The 19,241-nt window shown below is 35.2% G+C and overlaps 1 protein-coding gene across 1 annotated transcript in view; it reads right to left on the bottom strand.

The window, feature by feature from the left end:
- The window catches only part of CCT4 (chaperonin containing TCP1 subunit 4), a 100,219-nt gene extending 82,049 nt beyond the window's left edge, over positions 1-18,170 (bottom strand). The window contains exons 1-2 of the mRNA XM_069848372.1: positions 17,926-18,170; positions 12,122-12,174 (exon numbers count right to left, since the gene is read on the bottom strand). Coding sequence (XP_069704473.1) covers positions 12,122-12,174; positions 17,926-18,034 — 162 coding nt within the window. The 5' untranslated portion in view covers positions 18,035-18,170. The remainder of the gene's footprint in view (positions 1-12,121; positions 12,175-17,925) is intronic.
- Positions 18,171-19,241: the final 1,071 nt, after the last annotated feature.

The following is a 19,241-nucleotide window of genomic DNA, read 5'->3' as shown; positions in this document are numbered from 1 at the left end:
CATTCAACGAAAAATGTATTACGTTCTCTTATAAATTAGAACTAAATTTCACTGAATCGGCTTCCGAAATTGAAAAAAAAAAAAAAAAAAGGCATTGAAAATTTCAAAAAGCATGATGCCACAGAGGAGTCATAAAATTGCGATCAATGAAGGCTAAGGTGAACGTTATTTTTGAGCTTTTCAAATGCTAAAAAAAATGGAGATGGAGGCCAGGTTGGTTTTGATGAAGAAATTTCTCGTCACCCAAGAACTTGCGATTCGTGGGCACACTCATGAATCAAGTAACTTTGTTCACCTTCTGAGACTGCAGTTTGAAGATTCCCCAATTTAAAGAAGGGGATGGACCGAGATTCGTTTAAATGTGCTCCCATGGAACTTGCAACGAGATACAGTAGAACCTCTATTATCAGTGGTAATGAAGGGGGTGAGCTGAACAGTTAATCGAAAAAAATCGGATAATCTGTACCACAGAAGAATTAAGTTTCGAAATTTTCTCCGTGGTTACGTGTTTTAACACATTAGGTAGTGTATCAGAGGTTTTTAAGTATAATAGCTCTGTTTGAAAGAGTGAGTGAAGAAAGAATAATGCTGAAACTGATCAGAAAGAGAAAAAGGAATTGGCTGGGTCACTGACTGAGAAGAAACTTCCTACTAAAGGATTCACTCGAAGGAATGGTGAATGGGAGAATACTTCAGGGCAGAAGAAGATATCAAATAATAGACGGCATTAAGATATATGGATCATATGCGAAGACTAAGAGGAAGGCAGAAAATAGGAAAAACTGGAGAATGCTGGGTTTGCAGTGACAGAACACTATGAATGAATGAATGTCAATGGCGGGTTTGTAAGGAAACTTCCAATATTGGATTTCTGTGGAAAGATAGGAAAACTAAAGGTCTCATGTTATAGATTTAATCAATTTATACACTTCATCCTTGTTTTTTATTAAATATCGCACAGTTGTAACACCAATCTCGTATTCCGATGTGAGATTAACCACAGTTCCTCTTTTACAAAACCACTCAATTATATGCACTTATCTTAGATACTTACTTAGCACAACATATTGTATTCTTTTGGCACTTCTGGAAGACGTTTTGCAGATAAATTAAACACGTCACTCGAACAGTAGATCATAATGTGTATTATAATATCACTCTCTATAAAAAAAAAAATAGGCCTATGTACTAATGTATTGTCCAGTACTCAGTATTTTTTCTGCAACAAAAAAGGAGAGAATGACGGATAATCCAACAATCGGTTAACAGGGTGACGGATAATGGGGGTTCTACTGTATTGGAAATCATGAGCCACCACATAACACGTTCTTTGGTTTCTCCGATCATTCAGAACAAACACTATGCAATTATGCTGGACGAAAATATGGATGTCCATCCAGGAGCAAGTGTCTCTCTGCTTCAGGATAGTCATGGATGATCTAAACATAAAAGAATTGTTCCTTGGGTTCTATTTGCTACAAATATAAAGTCTGAGATGTCCTTCACAGATTCAACTGACTGGTCACTAACTGCAGATACAGAGGTCAATGTTTTGGAGCTCAGAACACGGCAGGGACCATAAAGTGGCGTACACACTAGAATGAAGAGGGAAGAACCAAGAGCTGTCTTCGTTTATTGCATGGCTTCTTCTTTGAGTCTCACAGTCCAAGATTCGGTAAAGCAAATTAGTGAATGCCACAACGTACTAAGCCTGGTTCCAGAAATAATCAGTTTCGTCAGGGACTCTCCAAAAAGGTTTAGCATTTTTAAAAAGCTTCAAAGCGATGTTAGTGATGTTGGCCATGGATCATCCAAGAATTTGCATCTTTTTCATCCGACTCGATGGACAGTCCAGTTTCATTCTCTGTCAACGATCCTCTCCAATTACTAGGAACTCTAAATTTAATTGGGGAATTAACAGAATCAGAAAAGTCCAATGCTGGTGCCAAAGCCAATGGTTTTATCATATAAATGACAACTTTCGACTTTTTCTTCCATCTTTCTCTGGTTTGCTATGTTTTCGGCCCTGTGGATACAGTCAATACTGCACTTCGAGTACAATCACTTCACTTTCAGCAGGCCACAGAAATGACCTTTACGTTGCATCAACTTCTAAGAGATCTCAAAATGCAGTTTAAATCTTTCTGGGACAATGTCAATGACAAATCAGAGTGTCTGTGTGTTTCACAGCCGATTCTACCAAGATTAAGGAGGATTCCCCATCAAATAGATTATGCGAAAAACAGAATGCCTCAGAAGGCTCCTACTGCCAAATTTTCAATGAAACTGTTGATACAATCGTAGGGTACATTACAATCCAAATCAAGTCTAAGACTTATGACTTCATGGTAAACGCAGAACAATTTTTCAGTTGGTGCAAAAACTGAGGTGAACAATTTAAAATGATACTGATGAAGAGAGGGTAGTGTTATATTGAGACATGCTGAGTTTCTGGAGCTCGGTGAACAATTTAAAATGATGTTGATAAAGAGGGGGTAGTGTTATACTGAGACATGCTTTTAAATATCTTGAAAATGAGGAATGAAAGTGCTGTCAGTGTGGATAATGTTCTACAGAAAAATCCGCAAATGACGATCATGCTTCCAGAGTTGTTGAAGTTCGTTCGACTCCAACAAACGATCTCTATATCAACTTCTACAGAAGAAAGATAATTTTCGAGTCTGAGATCAACAATGAGTCAGAAGCGTCTAAACCATGTTGGAATCCTGAATGTTCATCATGAGGAGCCCAACTCCTTGGACATGGACTCTATAGCTAATGACTTTATTTCTAGGTGAGAGATGCACAAGCCAACTTTCACTACAAAAATATAGATTGGTTGGTTGGTTGTTTTTTGTTTGAAGACATCCTATTCAGAGATACCGGATTTTAAAGTCTGATTGATGAACTTCATTTTCATACTGATTTTATAGTAACTGAATTAAGAAGGATTTGAGTATATTATCTCCCAATTATATCTTCATCTTACATTTGTATAAGTATTTTTTTTTTTTTTTTAGCATTTTACAAATTTGATGTTCCATATTAGCCATAATGGTTTCAATACTCCAAGGGGAAAGGCCATGTCCATAATTTCATTCATGAAGAGACGAGCCTATACCTTATTATACCAACATAGACCTGCAGTGGTGCAACGTGTTAACAATACTAACAATTATTATCAAGCAACTGAAATAAATGGTAAAAAATGATTCATTGTCTATTTAATGTGTAATAGTTAAAAATGGAACATTTTAATAAAAAACCAGAAGTTCTAGGGCAAAAGAATCAGTGTGCCTGGACCCATTCTGCAACAGAAAGCTAGAGAGGTAGCAGATAAATTAGGAATAAATTACGTTCAGAAAACAATCCTCAATTATTTCCACAATTGAGTCGAGTAATTCTTTGCAAATAATGCATTCCTTGTGAAGACGCAAAACAGTGAAAAGCTAATTGATAAACTTTTCTTCTGTGAAGTTTAATAGAGTGTAATAAAGAGTGTTATAGTATAATATTTTATCATTATACACGTATGGTTCATCAAAACAATAGAACATCACACATTAAGTGCTCTACAGAATTCCAGTACACAATAGGTATGTAAAATGCGACTTATTTTGCCTTAACCTGTACTCAACGGAAACCTGTGGACAACGCAAAAAAAATATGATACCATGTGGTTCCATTATGGGCAGGTTTCACTATATTTTAAAAATTAATTTCTCTCAAAATAGACAAAACTTTCGTGTATGTTTCTCCTTTGTAAGATCTTCTACTCGAGGACAAAATAGTTAACTGTCCAATTTTGTAAACACAATAATAATATAGTTAACTAATCTGAATAGTAGTGTAGTTAAACTAAATTACCATTTTTGTAGATATGAGGTAGCACTTCTTTTTTAGCCATCAATATTGTTCATGTGTGAACTTGTGCCATAAGTGAAACTAAAACCTGAACATAACAGATGAGGTTTTATGTTAACAATATTAACATAAAATTTAAATTTTAAATTAAAAACTGTGCAAGTAAGAAAAAAACCATGATAATTCATTATTGAATAGTCATCACATATATTATAAAAAACTAAACACTTCATCACATAAAAATTCACCAGTGTTAAAAATGTGTTCAAATTTCAATGAAATATGTAAAACATGGGATCTAGATTTCTGCATTTCTTACATGGAATACAAACATTTTCTTATTAATATACTGAAGGTAGTTGATTTTATATAATATTGCTATTTGTTACTCTGTAATTTGCCAATTATAGCTACATTTTACATTTTTGGCTATGATATCTATATTTAACTATTTTTCATTTATTTTATTTTGTATTTTTCATTTATATCTATATCTGTATCTTTTATTTAGATAGTATCTATTTCTCGTTTTTTTTTTTTTTTTTTTTTTTTTTTTTTTAGCTTTTCTCATTTTCCATTTTAACTTGTATTTACACTTGTATCTGTTTCATCTCTTTTTTCATGTTATCTATGTTTTTTTTTTTTGTAAATGAATATCTTACTGTCTATTGTAATTGGGGCTTTGCCCTGTTATAGGTATAAATAAATAAATAAATAAATAAAAATAAAAAATAAATAAACAGAAATACGAGCAATTCTTATTTGTCAATACATATAGCTGACTGATACACCTATTATATTATCAAGCAGTATATCTCATTTGACGATATAATATGCCAGAGGAAGAATGATCGAGGACCTAACATTTTAAATGTGCTAAGTGCCAAAACCAACTTTCTGAGATAATGATGAAAAACACATTGTGAAATGCATGTTGAGATATCTACAACACCATTTTTTGGCACACGAATGAGTCACTTAGAGTTGAGCTACGACAAAGACAATATTTACAAGGATCACTCCAAAAGCAATGCATAACATCTTTTTAATTTTTTTTTAATTCTAAAGCTTTGCAATTTATAGAGGTCATAGATACATCCCTCCCGCTTGTATTCAAATTTAAGTTATTCCCGTGAGTGGTGCCATGATAGCACTCCTTCAAGATGGCTGCTGTACTTTATATTCATTAGAAGCAACATGCTGCAACGAGTTCCTGTACTGTGAGAACGAGACAATGGCAAACATTCACAAGAGGTTGAAAAAGGTGTCTGTAGATGCAGCTGTTGATCGCAGTATGGTTAGTCGGTGAGCAAGCAGATTATTTGGTCAAAGAGGGCATGACAATATTTGGGATACTCCTTGCAGCAACAGACCCTGCACTGCATGAAGTCCTGACAATGTGCAGCATGTTAACAACATGGTTGTGGCTGACAAACCGTAACAATGAAAGAATTGTCACTCCAAGTTGGAATACGAAAAGCAAGTGTATGCAGAATACTGAAACAGCTGGCGTTTAAAAAGGTTTGTGCCAGGTGGGTTCTGAGGATGTTGACAGAAGCCCACAAAGAAACTCCCCCAAAAAAAAACCAGTGTGCAGCAAACATTTGGACCAGTATGAGAATGGTGGAGATGACTTTCCTGCAAGAACTGTGACAGGCTTCACCATTTTGAACCGGAGACAAAGAGGCAGACAATGGAGTGACATCATGCAAACTCACAAAAGAAACAGAAATTCAAAACTGCACCTTCATCAGGAAAAGTTATGACTACTGTGTTTTTCGATTCAGAAGGACTCTTGCTTATGGACATCATGCCACACAGAACCACCATTATTTCTGACCCATATATGGCAACTCTCAAGAAATTTCAAGCTCGACCAAGTTGTGTTTGACCACATCAAAAGAAGCAGAATGTTCTGATATTGCACAACAACACATGGCCACATGTCAGTCACAAGACCACAGACCAGATCAGAAAACTTGGATGAACAACAAATAGACCCCAACGTCTTACAGTTCTGATTGGGCACCACGTGATTACCACAGTCCTGATTTGGCACCATGCGATTACCATCTCTTTGGTAAACGAAGGAATCCCTTTGCGGAACGAAGTTTGAAGATGACAATTTTCTCGTGCACGCTGCTAAGACATGTTGGTCCAGACTTTTACTGTGCAAGTATACAGGTCCTCGTTCCAAGGTGGCATAAGGCAGTTGAAAGGGACAGGGATTATGTGGAAAAGTGACATTTTGTTCCTAAAGAATGTATCTACATTCTGTGAAAATAGCAAAGCTGTAGGATAAAAATGTAATTTTTAAATAAATATTGTGCATTACTTTTGGGGTGACCCTCATAGTATGACATTCTCATATGGATGTTTGTCCCTTAGATTAAATAAAATGAAATTTGAAAAATTGGCACATAGCACATTTAAAATGTTGTTGTTTTCTAATGTCAGGCGTTTGACAATAAAATCATTTGACCTCTTGCACTCCAATATTTTTCAAAGATATTATCATGACCAGCCAATGAAGCATAGATTTTGAGGTGTTCCGAATCCATTTCTTGGTTTGAGTTGCACAATGGGCAGTTAGGGGACTGATATATTCCAATTCTATGCAGGTGTTTAGCCAAACAATCATGGCCTGTTGCCAATCTAAATGCAGCTACAGACGATTTTCGTGGTAAATCGGGAATTAACTGTGGATTTTGACGCAGAGAGTTGCATTTTTTCCCTTGGGATTGAGTTATCAAATTTTGTTTGTTGAAGTCTAAGTATGTAGATTTAATAAATCTCTTCACAGAGTAATATGTAGATTTAGTAACAGGTCTGTAAGTAGCAGTGTTGCCCTTCTTTGCTAAAGCATCCACATTCTCGTTTCCCAGGATTCCACACATTTAAAATGTAAGGGCTTCAATTGTTGCATACATCTCACTCTTCCTGAATACAGAAGAATGGCTAAAGATGAAAATACCCATCACTTCGAAGTCCACAGCCCTCATGATATGCCACAGTAAAACAAGAACATGCTTCCATCGCTTCAATATAATCAACAATCCTATTTGTGTTTGCAGAGAAGCAAACCAAACAGTGAATCATATAATATACGACAGCAAACTATTAAACAAGCACAGGAATAAACTAAAACAGTACCTCGCATATAAAGGTGGGCATTGACCTCTTCAAAACTACAAACTAACTGGAAAATATATACGACAATCTTCCAACTTTGTGAACTCGATTTACTTTACCAGGTTGTAAATACATATAAAAGAGCAGGAAGAACCAGGGTACAGTTAGATTATTGGTGTTTTTTTATGCTGTCTTTTGTTTAAATATGTCACTTAATTGTGACTTTGTTCTAAATGTAGGGCTAGATAATTTGCAATTATTGTATTTCATTGTGATTTTGTTCTGTAGGACTTGAATTTTGAATGTTTTTTATTGTGGTTTTGTTCTAATGTAGTGCTTGATAATTTGTAACTACTTTATTGTGATGTTGTTTTAAATGAGCTCTTGATAGTTTTGAATTGTAATTTACTTAGGCTGGTATTCATAGTCGACACTTTCGAGTAAAGTGTCCTTTGGAAGACGCAAAGTATCACTTTTCCGTTGCACAGTCGACACTTTGGTGCAAAGGAACACTTTGGATGAAAGTGTAGTTCCGACCACACTTTGAGCCGAAAGTGACACTTTGTAGAAAAATGGCGGACATCTTGGAAGTTGTACAAAAGCGCTACATTAGAGATAAGCCTAAAGACAATCCCGTGGAATTTTATAATGATATAGAATTTAAAAAACTGGTTCCAATCTGATAAAGAAACTTATTGAGATTGCTAATCTTTTCGATGACTGGTTGACAAAAACGAATAATAGAGGTTTGCCAGTGCCTCCAATAATGCAGTTATTGACTGCATTAAAATTCTATGCTATAGATATGTACCATACATTAATATATATAATATTATAGTTCAGATATTTCTGTAGTAACATTCGTATATTTATAACCTCAATTCGATGAAGTGATATGTAGGTAGATATGCCCATATAACCTATTTTTTATTACTGAAACGAATTTTTTAACTTAAATAATATTAAACTAACTTCAATCTAATGTAGGCACAACTATCTTAAATTAGCATTGAGAGACCTCACGTGCCTGCCTTCTAAGCAGATTCCATAATTATATTGGGTTTAAAATGATTTTGATTTTTGTTGACTACCTGTATTTTGAGATAAGATTTATCTTGATGTTGATATAATCATTACTGTTTTGATACCGGTAATATATATTTTCACGCCGGTAAGCAATACATCTACTGTCTCTAGTTCATGTGCAGTCATAACCTCACCATGAAAAGAGATTTCATACTATTAGGCCTAGGTCTATTTTGTTATGCATTGTAGAAACTTTTGGCATTCAAAATATTCCTGAAGAGCAGGCAATAATGGAAACGAGAGAGAGAAAATAATAATAATAATAATAATAATAATAATAACAGTAATAATAATAATAATAATAATAATAATAATAGCAGTAGTAATGTGTTCATTTCATTCTTATTTTACTTCTATTCACTATTCACGAACCAGACAAAAATGAAAATAAAGGAAATAACACGATATATCAATGAAGGAGAAACGTATAAAACCTAACTTAATGATATAAATTTAATTATATACATATATATATATATATATATATATATATATATATATATATATATGCACAAAACTTAACCTACTCAATCCAACTTAACCTAACTATATAAACTAATAGAAGATATGTACAAAATCTAACCAAACTATATAAATCAGTGGAACGGTTACATACAAAATTAAACTTAGTGGCATATATCAATGAAAAAGATATGTACAGAACCTAATCTAACTATATAAATTAATGGATTAGCTATGTACTGTACAAAACCTAACCTAATTTCACCAGCAGTATCACTATTTAATAAAATGTTATATATCTGAACTGACTGAAATAATCTAAACTATCGTCAACAAAAACTAGAAACTGAAATTAAACAACTTTAAATATATATTTTCTTTCTCGCGCGATCAATTAGGCTCCCAATTCAAATCACAAGCATTATAATTTGTAGGTTATACGTCATTAATTTGTTATTGTTTGTTCACTTGTTTTGAAAGACATTGCGGGACTTCTATTACCAACCAAATTGTAAGTCTACACTTTGCTGGCGCAAAGTGATACTTTGTAAAGTGCACTTCTTCAATCGTCTATGAATACCACTAGTATGAAAGAGCCACTTTCGTCAAAAGTGTCACTTTGCAAAGTGGTGATATAAAGTATCGACTGTGAATACCAGCCTTAGTGTGCTTTTGTTCTTATGTAGGTCTTGATAATATGTACATGTAATTTCATTTTACTCCTTTTTTGTTCTTGGATATCATATAAATTCTAAATTGGTCTGGGATTACCTACAAAACCTTATAAAACTGGAAAAACACAACAAAGTAACAATTGGATGAGTGCCAGGACATAGAGAATAACAGGCAACAAGAAAGCAGATACTATTGCAAGGAAAGGATCTGCTGAAACATTTACTGGACCAGAGTCAGCATTTGGCATTTGCACCATCATCACTGAATACATATGGAAGAAAATCACTACAATAAAAGAATGAAGAAGTTCACTTGATCACTTACTGTAGATCCCCTAAGATTAAATAGACCCCAACTGAGGACTGCAGTCTTAGGACTTCTAACAGTTCATTGTGTTCTAAGGAAACATCTGCACACAATGGGAATTCTCGAGGAAAACCCACTCTGCAAACTTTGTGGGAAAGAGAATGAAACAGTCTCTCACATAATTTTCAAATCTGAAATACCCATGTTGGAATATGATAGTTCCATAGAAAATTCTCCATCTTGGCAGTTTTCCTTCTTATAAAGTGGTGCTTAGATTTTCATAAGGAGTATGCAAAGACGGAGTAGTATGCAAAGATAACTTAAGCAACATATAAATATGAATTTTTATGGTTAATAGCAGGGTTGAGAAAAACCCGGGTATTTAAAAAAAGACCCAACCCAGTGGGTTTTACTGGGTTTCTTTGGGTTTTTATGGGTTTTTCTCTAATGGGTATTAAATAGTTCAATTTCGTGACTAAGTGATTCAGAACACCAACATATTCTAAGAACTACTTCATGAGCAAAAACTGGTAAATTAAATAAGCAAAGGTTGGTAAATTATTATTAAATATTCTTAAGTTGGCAGCCTGCCCTTCCACTACCTTGCTAATATGTTAGATCCAAGATTCAGAGGGGCAAGAATAACTGCAGATCAAGAGGAAAGTGCAGAAAATTGGCTCACAGAGATTCATCCAGAGTGGGTGACAAGTGTTATGTCTTATAGGATTGCTAATTCTGATTATTTTCCTGCTACTATGTTTTCTGAAGCAGTTGTACAACAGTTCAGTCCAAACAAATGGTGGAGAATAATGGAATTGAAAACAACAAAAAGGGGAACTTGCCAACAGGATTTATTAGCTTTGTGAAAAGTTTAATTTCTTGCCCTGCCAGCACTGCATCCATTGGGAGAATCTTCTCCACCTATGGGCTTGTTTGGTCAAAGTTAAGAAATAAGTTAGGAGAAGAAAAAGCTGAGAAATTAGTGAAGATCTACAGATTTCTGCATGTTAAGAAGGACTGAATTGTGATGTAGTTAATATTAATACCATTCTACAATAAAACACCGTGTTGATGAAAGTAATTTTTTCTTTATAATGAAACATTACCTAATTAATAACTTCTGCTGACAAATTGTTATAGTAAATAAATATGATGCACCTTTTTGTAATATTTTGTATGTTGATTAAATTACGAGAAATAAATATATGGGTTTTTTTGGGTTTTGTGTCGGGTTTTATTGAAGGGGTTTTTTTAAAAAAAAAACCCATATGGTTTTTTTGGGTCGGGTTAAATTACAACAACCCTGGTTAATAGGCCGCCTATTCAGAAGACTTAACAGAACTTATCTCATCCTGATACTTAACGTAACTTATTTTCACGACGTGAATGGGTCACCTTGTTTTTTTCTTGAAATAAAATTAATACACTGCACACTTAAAATTAACACCTACCTACACTTCTGTACACAATTAAAAAAAAAAAGCTTAATGACGTAATGACTATATGGGACAAAGCCTTCTCTGTAGATATGCCATTAACTTAAAAATAAATTCCCGTATTATTCATGCATTAACCAACCGATGGTTCTTTAAAAGCATTCTGTTTCCACGTTACAGAAGTTTCCGGCTTACAGAAGTCATTTTCATGTAAAAAATTGCTCTGTTCTCAGATTTTCTTTCCATATGGACAGGTTTCCTTATTATAGATAGATTTTAGTGTATTTGTCAAGAGAAGGTATGAATCCCAAGGGATTATTAACTCTGAGGAGATCTTCCTGAAAAGTATCTCGTGAATAGATTCCTGAGCTCTAAAACAAGGTAAAGATCTCTTCAACCAATACTTACTTACTTACTGGCTTTTAAGGAACTCAGAGGTTCATTGCCGCCCTCACATAAGCCTTCCATCGGTCCCTATCCTGAGCAAGATTAATCCAGCCTCTGCCATAATATCCCACCTCCTTCAAATCCATTTTAATATTATATTCCCATCTACGTCTCTGGCTCCCTAAAGGTCTTTTTCCCTCCGGCCTCCCAACTAACACTCTATATGCATTTCTGGATTCGCCCATATGTGCTACATGCCCTGCCCATCTCAAACGTCTGGATTTAATGTTCCTAATTATGTCAGGTGACTTACAATGCATGCAGCTCTGCGTTGTGTAACTTTCTCCATTCTCCTGTAACTTCATCCCTCTTAGCCCCAAATATTTTCCTAAGAACCTTATTCTCAAACACCCTCAATCTCTGTTCCTCTCTCTAAGTGAGAGTCCAAGTTTCACAGCCATACAGAATAACCGGTAATATAACTGTTTTATAAATTCTAACTTTCAGACTTTTTGACAGCAGACTGGATGACAAAAACTTCTCAACCGAATAATAACACGCATTTCCCATATTTATTCTGTGTTTAATTTCCTCCCGAGTGCCATTTATATTTGTTACTGTTGCTTCAACCAATAAAGATAGGAAATAATACAATAGATCTTCAAGGTTTCAGTGCTAGGAATATCACCTGAGCCTATCTTTAAACATAACTACTCTAATCTAATTCAATCTACAGTAAAAAATGCCTCATGTGAAAAAAAAAAGTGACTTACCATTTTATCCATTCCTCTAGGTCCGAGACTTGTACGAATTGCATCAGCAACAGCTGCAAAGAAAAAAAAATGATGACTATTAATGTAATTTACTAATTAATATTTTACAGTAAGTGACAGACAAAAAAAAAAAAGGCACACCTGGAAGACCAAACACAAACATCATGTATATAACATCAACAATCATAGCAGATAAATTATTTTTTTTATATAAAAATACTCTTTATATAGAGAATATCCATGCACCAATATTTTGGCTAATTCTCCAATTGTACCTGGGTATATGAAATACTATTCAGATATTTTGTTTTTTTGGGGGGAGGGGGGGGAGGATTTAACGAAGTGATTTTAATGGCAGGTATTATAGAAATGATTATTGTATGTAGTATGCGAGACAACTCTACAATTTGCAACAAACTTTTTACAACTCTTGCTGTGTGCAATAAGTTTGTCACTCTATCTGGAGCAAACCAATAAAAGATGACAAAGCCAAGCAATAACAGTAGCATCAACATGAGGAAAATAACTACCACCATCGTCACCAAACATCACTGTCACTGTCATCGTCACCCAATTATGGCCTGTCACTGCAATGGTCTTCTACTCCCAGGGTTAGGCCTATGCCCTTAGAACTGATGCTATATTAAATACATTCCATACTGGAATATAATATATAGTGTAATAATCTAACATGGTCCATCCACATGGTTGTTCTCATCTGCACAGCAATGGTAGGCACACATATTAGCCATGTGACACGAGTTGATAGTTGTGATATGGTATGTACTCATCAAATTTAACCATGAACATGCTGAAAATGCCCACAATCTTTTTACATACTTTTTGACACCTACTCGACATGTTTTTCATCACTCGAGTTCCCACAGACAATAGAGGCAATCTCATGATGGATATTATATTTGAGATTTTCTAGAGTGTGAGGGTTTGTCTTCTACACTTCAACTTTCAAATAATTCCAAAAATAAAAATCACAGGGGGATAAGATCGAAAGATCGAGGGTGCCACAGATTAACACTACTGTAATGATTCTTTCATTTTACTGCAGGGATGAGACGATATTAGCGCCCAATCACGGTAGAAGAGCTCGACCTTGATCACGGGCGCATAGCGCATCCACTGTAACGTAGACAACAGGGATGTACATGCACATGCAGTGAATAAAGGCAGCAATTATTACAATAACTTGCGTTACTAAATTTCAGGCTATGTAATAGGGCTAATTATTCAGTTATTTAATATACATGTACATACATAAACCGCAAAGGGAAGGGTGTTTTAGGAACAAAAAGAGAAATAGGAAAAGTTAATTGTATGTAAACCATTTTCTTGTTAAAAGCAATTATTTATTATGTAAATACTTCACTTCATTGGTTAGGAGAAACTAATAGGGTCTACCTGCTCGACGTGTGTGATCTCTAAGTCCTTTTGAGTATTTGTTGAAAAAATAATAACGACAATATTGATTGTATGATTGTGAAAATGTAGTCTTTACTCTCCAGTCGTGATTATGTAATGAGTTTTCTTAGAGTGATTTGTGAGATGCATGTAACACAAAAAAACAAATTGATTAAAGCACGAATTTGAGAGCCATCGTAATTTTTGGGGTCAATCATTTAAGGGGATATGTATGACTTTTAAAACTTCCACAACTTTCAGCCAAAAATTTGTGAAATTTAAGCTATATAAACATATCTATAATAATATCTGTATAAAATTTGGTGCAATTAGGTCTAATAGTTTTGAAATTATATTTTTAAGTATATTTTATACTGACGTTACTAAAAAAAGCTCCTTGCATCAAAGTTTTCATAATGTTTAGTTCATATTTGCTCAAAATCTTGAAAATAGTTATTGGAATAAAAGTGAATTGGCTTTTTGAGCTTAGTAATAGTATAAGTTGAAGTGCAATCAAAGATAAAATATTATTTCTAAATTAAAGAAACACATAGTCTAATAAAAGTAAATATCCAGAAACAAGCAACAAATAAAACATCAACAATACATTTAAAATAAAGAAATAAAAGGAATTTAGATACAATCTACTAACCCAAATGTAAATTAATTTATCTTCGATGTCAATTCCGAAATCAATTTATTTCTCTTCTCCTGAATAATGCCTATATATTTTTTTTTAACGTTGCGTCTCATAATGCCGTTTCATGTTGCTTTTTTTGCAAATGATATTTTTTTACACAAACACTGGACTTCATCACCATGTTCGAAGCATAAATATTGTATCTTCCACTCTTCCTTGAAACTTTATCGTATGAGCACTTTTGTTCCGTCATGATGCGCTGTGTTCTAAGATCTGTACATCCTTTAGCAATGTTTACAGGAAAAGAGCTCCGCGCGCAGCGGGCATAAAATAGCTCTCGCTCTAAAGTACTACTGACTATCGCAAGACTGCTTTACTGCAAAGCACATCGAGACTGCAATGGTCTGCAGGCTGGTGATTCCCCAGCTCACCTGACAGTGAATAATTCTGTTCACTTCGTTGATCTAGTGACAAACATACCAGTATACAAAAATAAATAGACAGGCTACATACTGGCAAGCTCATTGGCATCACATAGTCCAGGGCATTGCGCAAATAGAATTGAGAACTGATTGAGGACATGCGACAAACATAATCCTTTATATATGGCATTTCAGTTAATGACTGTACTTTAAGATAATGACTTATGCCTAAGTTTAATGTGTATATTAGCTGGATTTGACTCAATACGTCCTAGAATCAGCACATGCACCCTAAGCATAACTCAGATATTTGTGCTATACTTTTCTACGGTAATGTGCAGTTACACCGTTTTACCACAAATTTGGTCAACAAAAAAATATTCTGAGAAAACTGTGCCTTCTTTGGTGGTTTTTCTGGAGAATTACTCCTTAACTTTTAATCCACTCGTCTTTCCTTTTTCTTTACTTGGTTATTTAACGACGCTGTACCAACTACATGGTTGTAGCCAAGCAAGTAGAACAAAAAGTTTGTATTAGAAGATTCAATATTCTGAAATTGAAGGTCGAAGAAACTAACAAGCAAACATTCTCATGGGGGGGGCAGATAAAAAAGTTAATCATTTTCCTTCCACCATGTTAATAATGTCAAACAAATGCTTATACAAATTTTGGCCACTCGAACGCAATTGCGAGGGCTGTATAAAAATGTTTCCCTGGGGCCGCTTATAGAAAATAAACACAATTTCAATTAAAAAATTAATTGGTACAGATACAGCAACTGTTGAGCTATTTTTCAACATATTCTCCATAGAAATTGAGACATCACTTCATAGCTCAGTTGTAAGGCATCTGACTACAAACTGATAGGTTGTTGAATTGAATCCTGGCAGCTACACATAATGAAACATATATACTTACATGTAAGATTAAAAGTTAGCGAGGAATAGGCCTAATATAAGCAAGATAAATGATAAAAGAATAAGAAAAAAAGAAGAGAGAGGTAGAAAAGAGAGAGATGAAAGAAACATAATAAAAATTTAGGGCCAATTTTAGATATTGCCCCACAATAAATACAGCACTAATGCCTGATTTAAGTTTCCTAAAAGTTAGATAGGTTACACTAACTGAGGGGACAGCTATGTGACATTAAGCTGAGATAATATCAGCATATTCCGAATCTCACCGGACCGGTGGGCATCAATGACGTCATGTTGCAGCGGAATAGGAACAAAACTGCTGGAATGTTCAATGGCTATCATAGCGACTGTACAAGTTGTTATTGTGCTACACTAGCAAGATTTTGCTACATTTCCATACTGTTATCTCACTCAAAGAAATGAGAGCACAAACCAGTAGTAATAACTGGTCCATTGACATGTTCGTTCATAAGCCATTAACGTATTTTTTTTATGTTGTGCATATTACTAACAATATAGCAGAAAACACAGCCATGACACAACAGTGCACAATGTCATTCGTCTGCTAATTCCCGCCCTATACAAGAACCAATCAGATTCACTGATGGCGACTGATGGATACTGCCACCACTTCTGCAAGGTGATGGAACCGGTGCGACACAGGTGGAACATCAGTGACATCATCGCTGAAATTCGGAACACCGTGATGCCATCAGACTGCTCAGCACTGAGATTCGGAATACGCTCTATGTGACAAGGTTAGTGGAAGTGAAACTAGCGCTGAGATAGTTCCGGTGATTTCGCACGTGAAAATCGTTGAATTTATAAATATAAACGGAAACGCACACAAGTTGTGCATATGACTATCAAGAGTTAATAGGCCTATTTCACTACTCGGTTACAATTTTACTTCACGTTGAATTTATAAAGAATTTTGGTTAAATGAGCGCTGAGGTAGTTCCCTTCCCATAGTGCTTCCACACCTTCAGCTGTCTCCTCTGTAATACCAACATAACTTTGGTGACATTACTAAAGTTTCACGCTAGCGAACACTCAGGCTATGCTTTGCATATACGAATATGTGAAAGGTTAGGTTAGTTTAGACTTTTGTTATGTCTTGTATGTACAAATCTGTGAAAGGGTTAGTATAGGTTTTAATTATGCCTTGCATATATGAATCTCTGCGGGATTTTTCAAAGCCTGGTGATTTTTGTTTTGTGATGTCAGCATAATGGCCGACGTGGTTACGATACAGGAATTTTGTGTCTATTTCATTATTATTTGTTGTATTTCGCTGTATTCCAGTGGTTATTGAATTAATACAAGTTTTACGTTCTCTACATTACATCGTATCGTGTTTTATGTCCCTACGTTCCTTTCCTTCGCTTGAAATCACAACGTTTCCACTTCCATTACCACACACCTAGCATTTCACACATAATTTACTACATTTCCGAACTATTTCCTTCAATTTAAATGTTTCCCTACTAAATCCTTAACTTTTGAAATACATCTCCGTAAAAGGTCCCTTACAAATTCGACCATTTTCACTTCCAAAATCACCAGATCTACCTCAACGTTTGCTTTTCTGGGATTTTTTTTTTTTTTTGTGGAGATTCAAGCTGATCGTATTGCAAGACATAATAAAAGCCTAAAACTAACTAAACCTGACCTCCCACTCATTCGTATATGCAAGCTGTATAAGCGGAGTACGAAGGGCAACAAACTTCGGTTTACGGTTTCCTTCTTTCCCCTATAGCCCCATCTTGTGCACACAACTTGCTGCCGTGAAAAGTACTTTTTTTGTAAGAGTGACGATGCGCAGGATAAACTCCAGAACACGGATTGCACTCTTTCCCTCTTACTTCAACAACATTCAACAAACACAGACAGATATGGATAAAAATGCCAAGGTAATCGGTACAAAACATTGATAGGAGACGCCTACTTTCTACACCCGTCGTTTTACGGGATAATTACTAAACTGAGGAAGTTCCATTCGGGGAAATTTCAGTATACGGTTACCTCGCTGCCAATTATCTTAGAATATTAAAATGAGCAGATTTGTTTGTCGAACGTGCACATCATGCTTACGAAAAGGCAGTAGGCCTAATTTATTGTGTGCACAAGGTTGAAATTTTGGAGGAAGAGAGAAAGGAAGGTAACCGTATTCTGAAATTTATCCCAGAATTTGGAATCTTCAGCTCAAGTAAATTTATATTGTAAAGTTAATTACCAATGGAATCCTTAAGTTTTAAAATGCATCTCCACAAAACATGCCATCAAATTCGCTTTGTAATTCGAACATTTTCTATTGCAAAATCGTCGGAATCCGCTCAATCCTCGTTTCACCAAGTTACATATTAATACCCCATAATTGTAATAAAAAATGTATCTAAATTACGATACCTTTTCCTGCATTGATATTACTGCTCCGTATATCAGCTGGTTTACTTTTGTCTTTGTAAGCGCCCGTTTGGGTTTTGCGACTATCTCCTGATCCAGTTTGAGCAGTCATTGTAATTATTTTTGCAGTCTTTTTGAAAATCTACTATATTTCTACCAGGATACTCGATGGAATCTGATTTTATTTACGAAAAGTCCGACACACGCATACTCGTACAGCCATATAATTCACTATCGAATGGAATTAATCGATTATGCTCCACTGCAGTGTTGCCAACAGTTGTTCATATAATCCCGCTAGATGGCTCTAGATTTTTATGCGTATTTATTACTATTAAAAGGTAAAGGTATCCCCGTAACTTCCCATGAAGGCATATGGGGGCATGGAGGTAGAGCCCCATGCTTTCCATGACCTCGGCACTAGAATGAGGTGGTGTGGTCGGCACCACGCTCTGACCGCATTTTACCCCGGGGAAGACCCGGTACTCAATTTTATAGGAGGCTGAGTGAACCTCGGGGCCGTTCTGAAAGTTTGGCAACGAGAAAAAATCCTGCCACCACCTGGGATCGAACCCCGGACCTTCCAGTCCGTAGCCAGCTGCACTACCAACTGAGCTACCCGGCCGCCATTTATTACTATTATTCATAATAATAATAATAATAATAATAATAATAATAATAATAATAATAATAATAATAACCATAGATCAAGGTAGAGCATCCACCCGCCAATGTAACGAATATTGCACACAAAGCAATTTTTAACACTTTTCACAGTCACAACACATTTCAATTCTTATTGTACTATAAGTTATACATATGGAATTATCACTACATCAACACATTCATTATTTTACAAAACACATCGAACGAACTAAATGTAATGAGTTCGATTCCCGTCGGGGCAAGTTACCTGGTTTTTTCCGGGGTTTTTCCTCAACCAAATACGTGCAAATGCTGGATAACTTTCGGTGCTGGACCCCGACTCATTTCACCGGCATTATCACCTTCATCTCATTCTGACGCTAAATAACCTAAGATGTTGATAAAGCGTCGTAAAATAACCTACTTAAAAATAAATGTAATGATGAAAGTTTCTCCCCGACATCACGATCCACTTCCACTAGGTGGCACCCAATACAGCATCTAGCAGGAATGGCAATATATCCAAACGGAATGTTACTACCGGTATGTAGTATTATGTGACAGGTTACGTTAGGTGTGTATTATGTGACAGATTAGGTTAGGTTAGGTGTGTAGTATTATATGAGAGGTTAGGTTAGATTAGAGTAGGTATGTAGTATTATTACTATTTTGGC

This window comes from Periplaneta americana, chromosome 15, assembly GCF_040183065.1.
Source record: "Periplaneta americana isolate PAMFEO1 chromosome 15, P.americana_PAMFEO1_priV1, whole genome shotgun sequence".
NCBI lineage: Eukaryota > Metazoa > Arthropoda > Insecta > Blattodea > Blattidae > Periplaneta > Periplaneta americana.
Note: the sequence above shows the minus strand (reverse complement) of the source record. Positions and strands in the feature narration are given on the sequence as shown.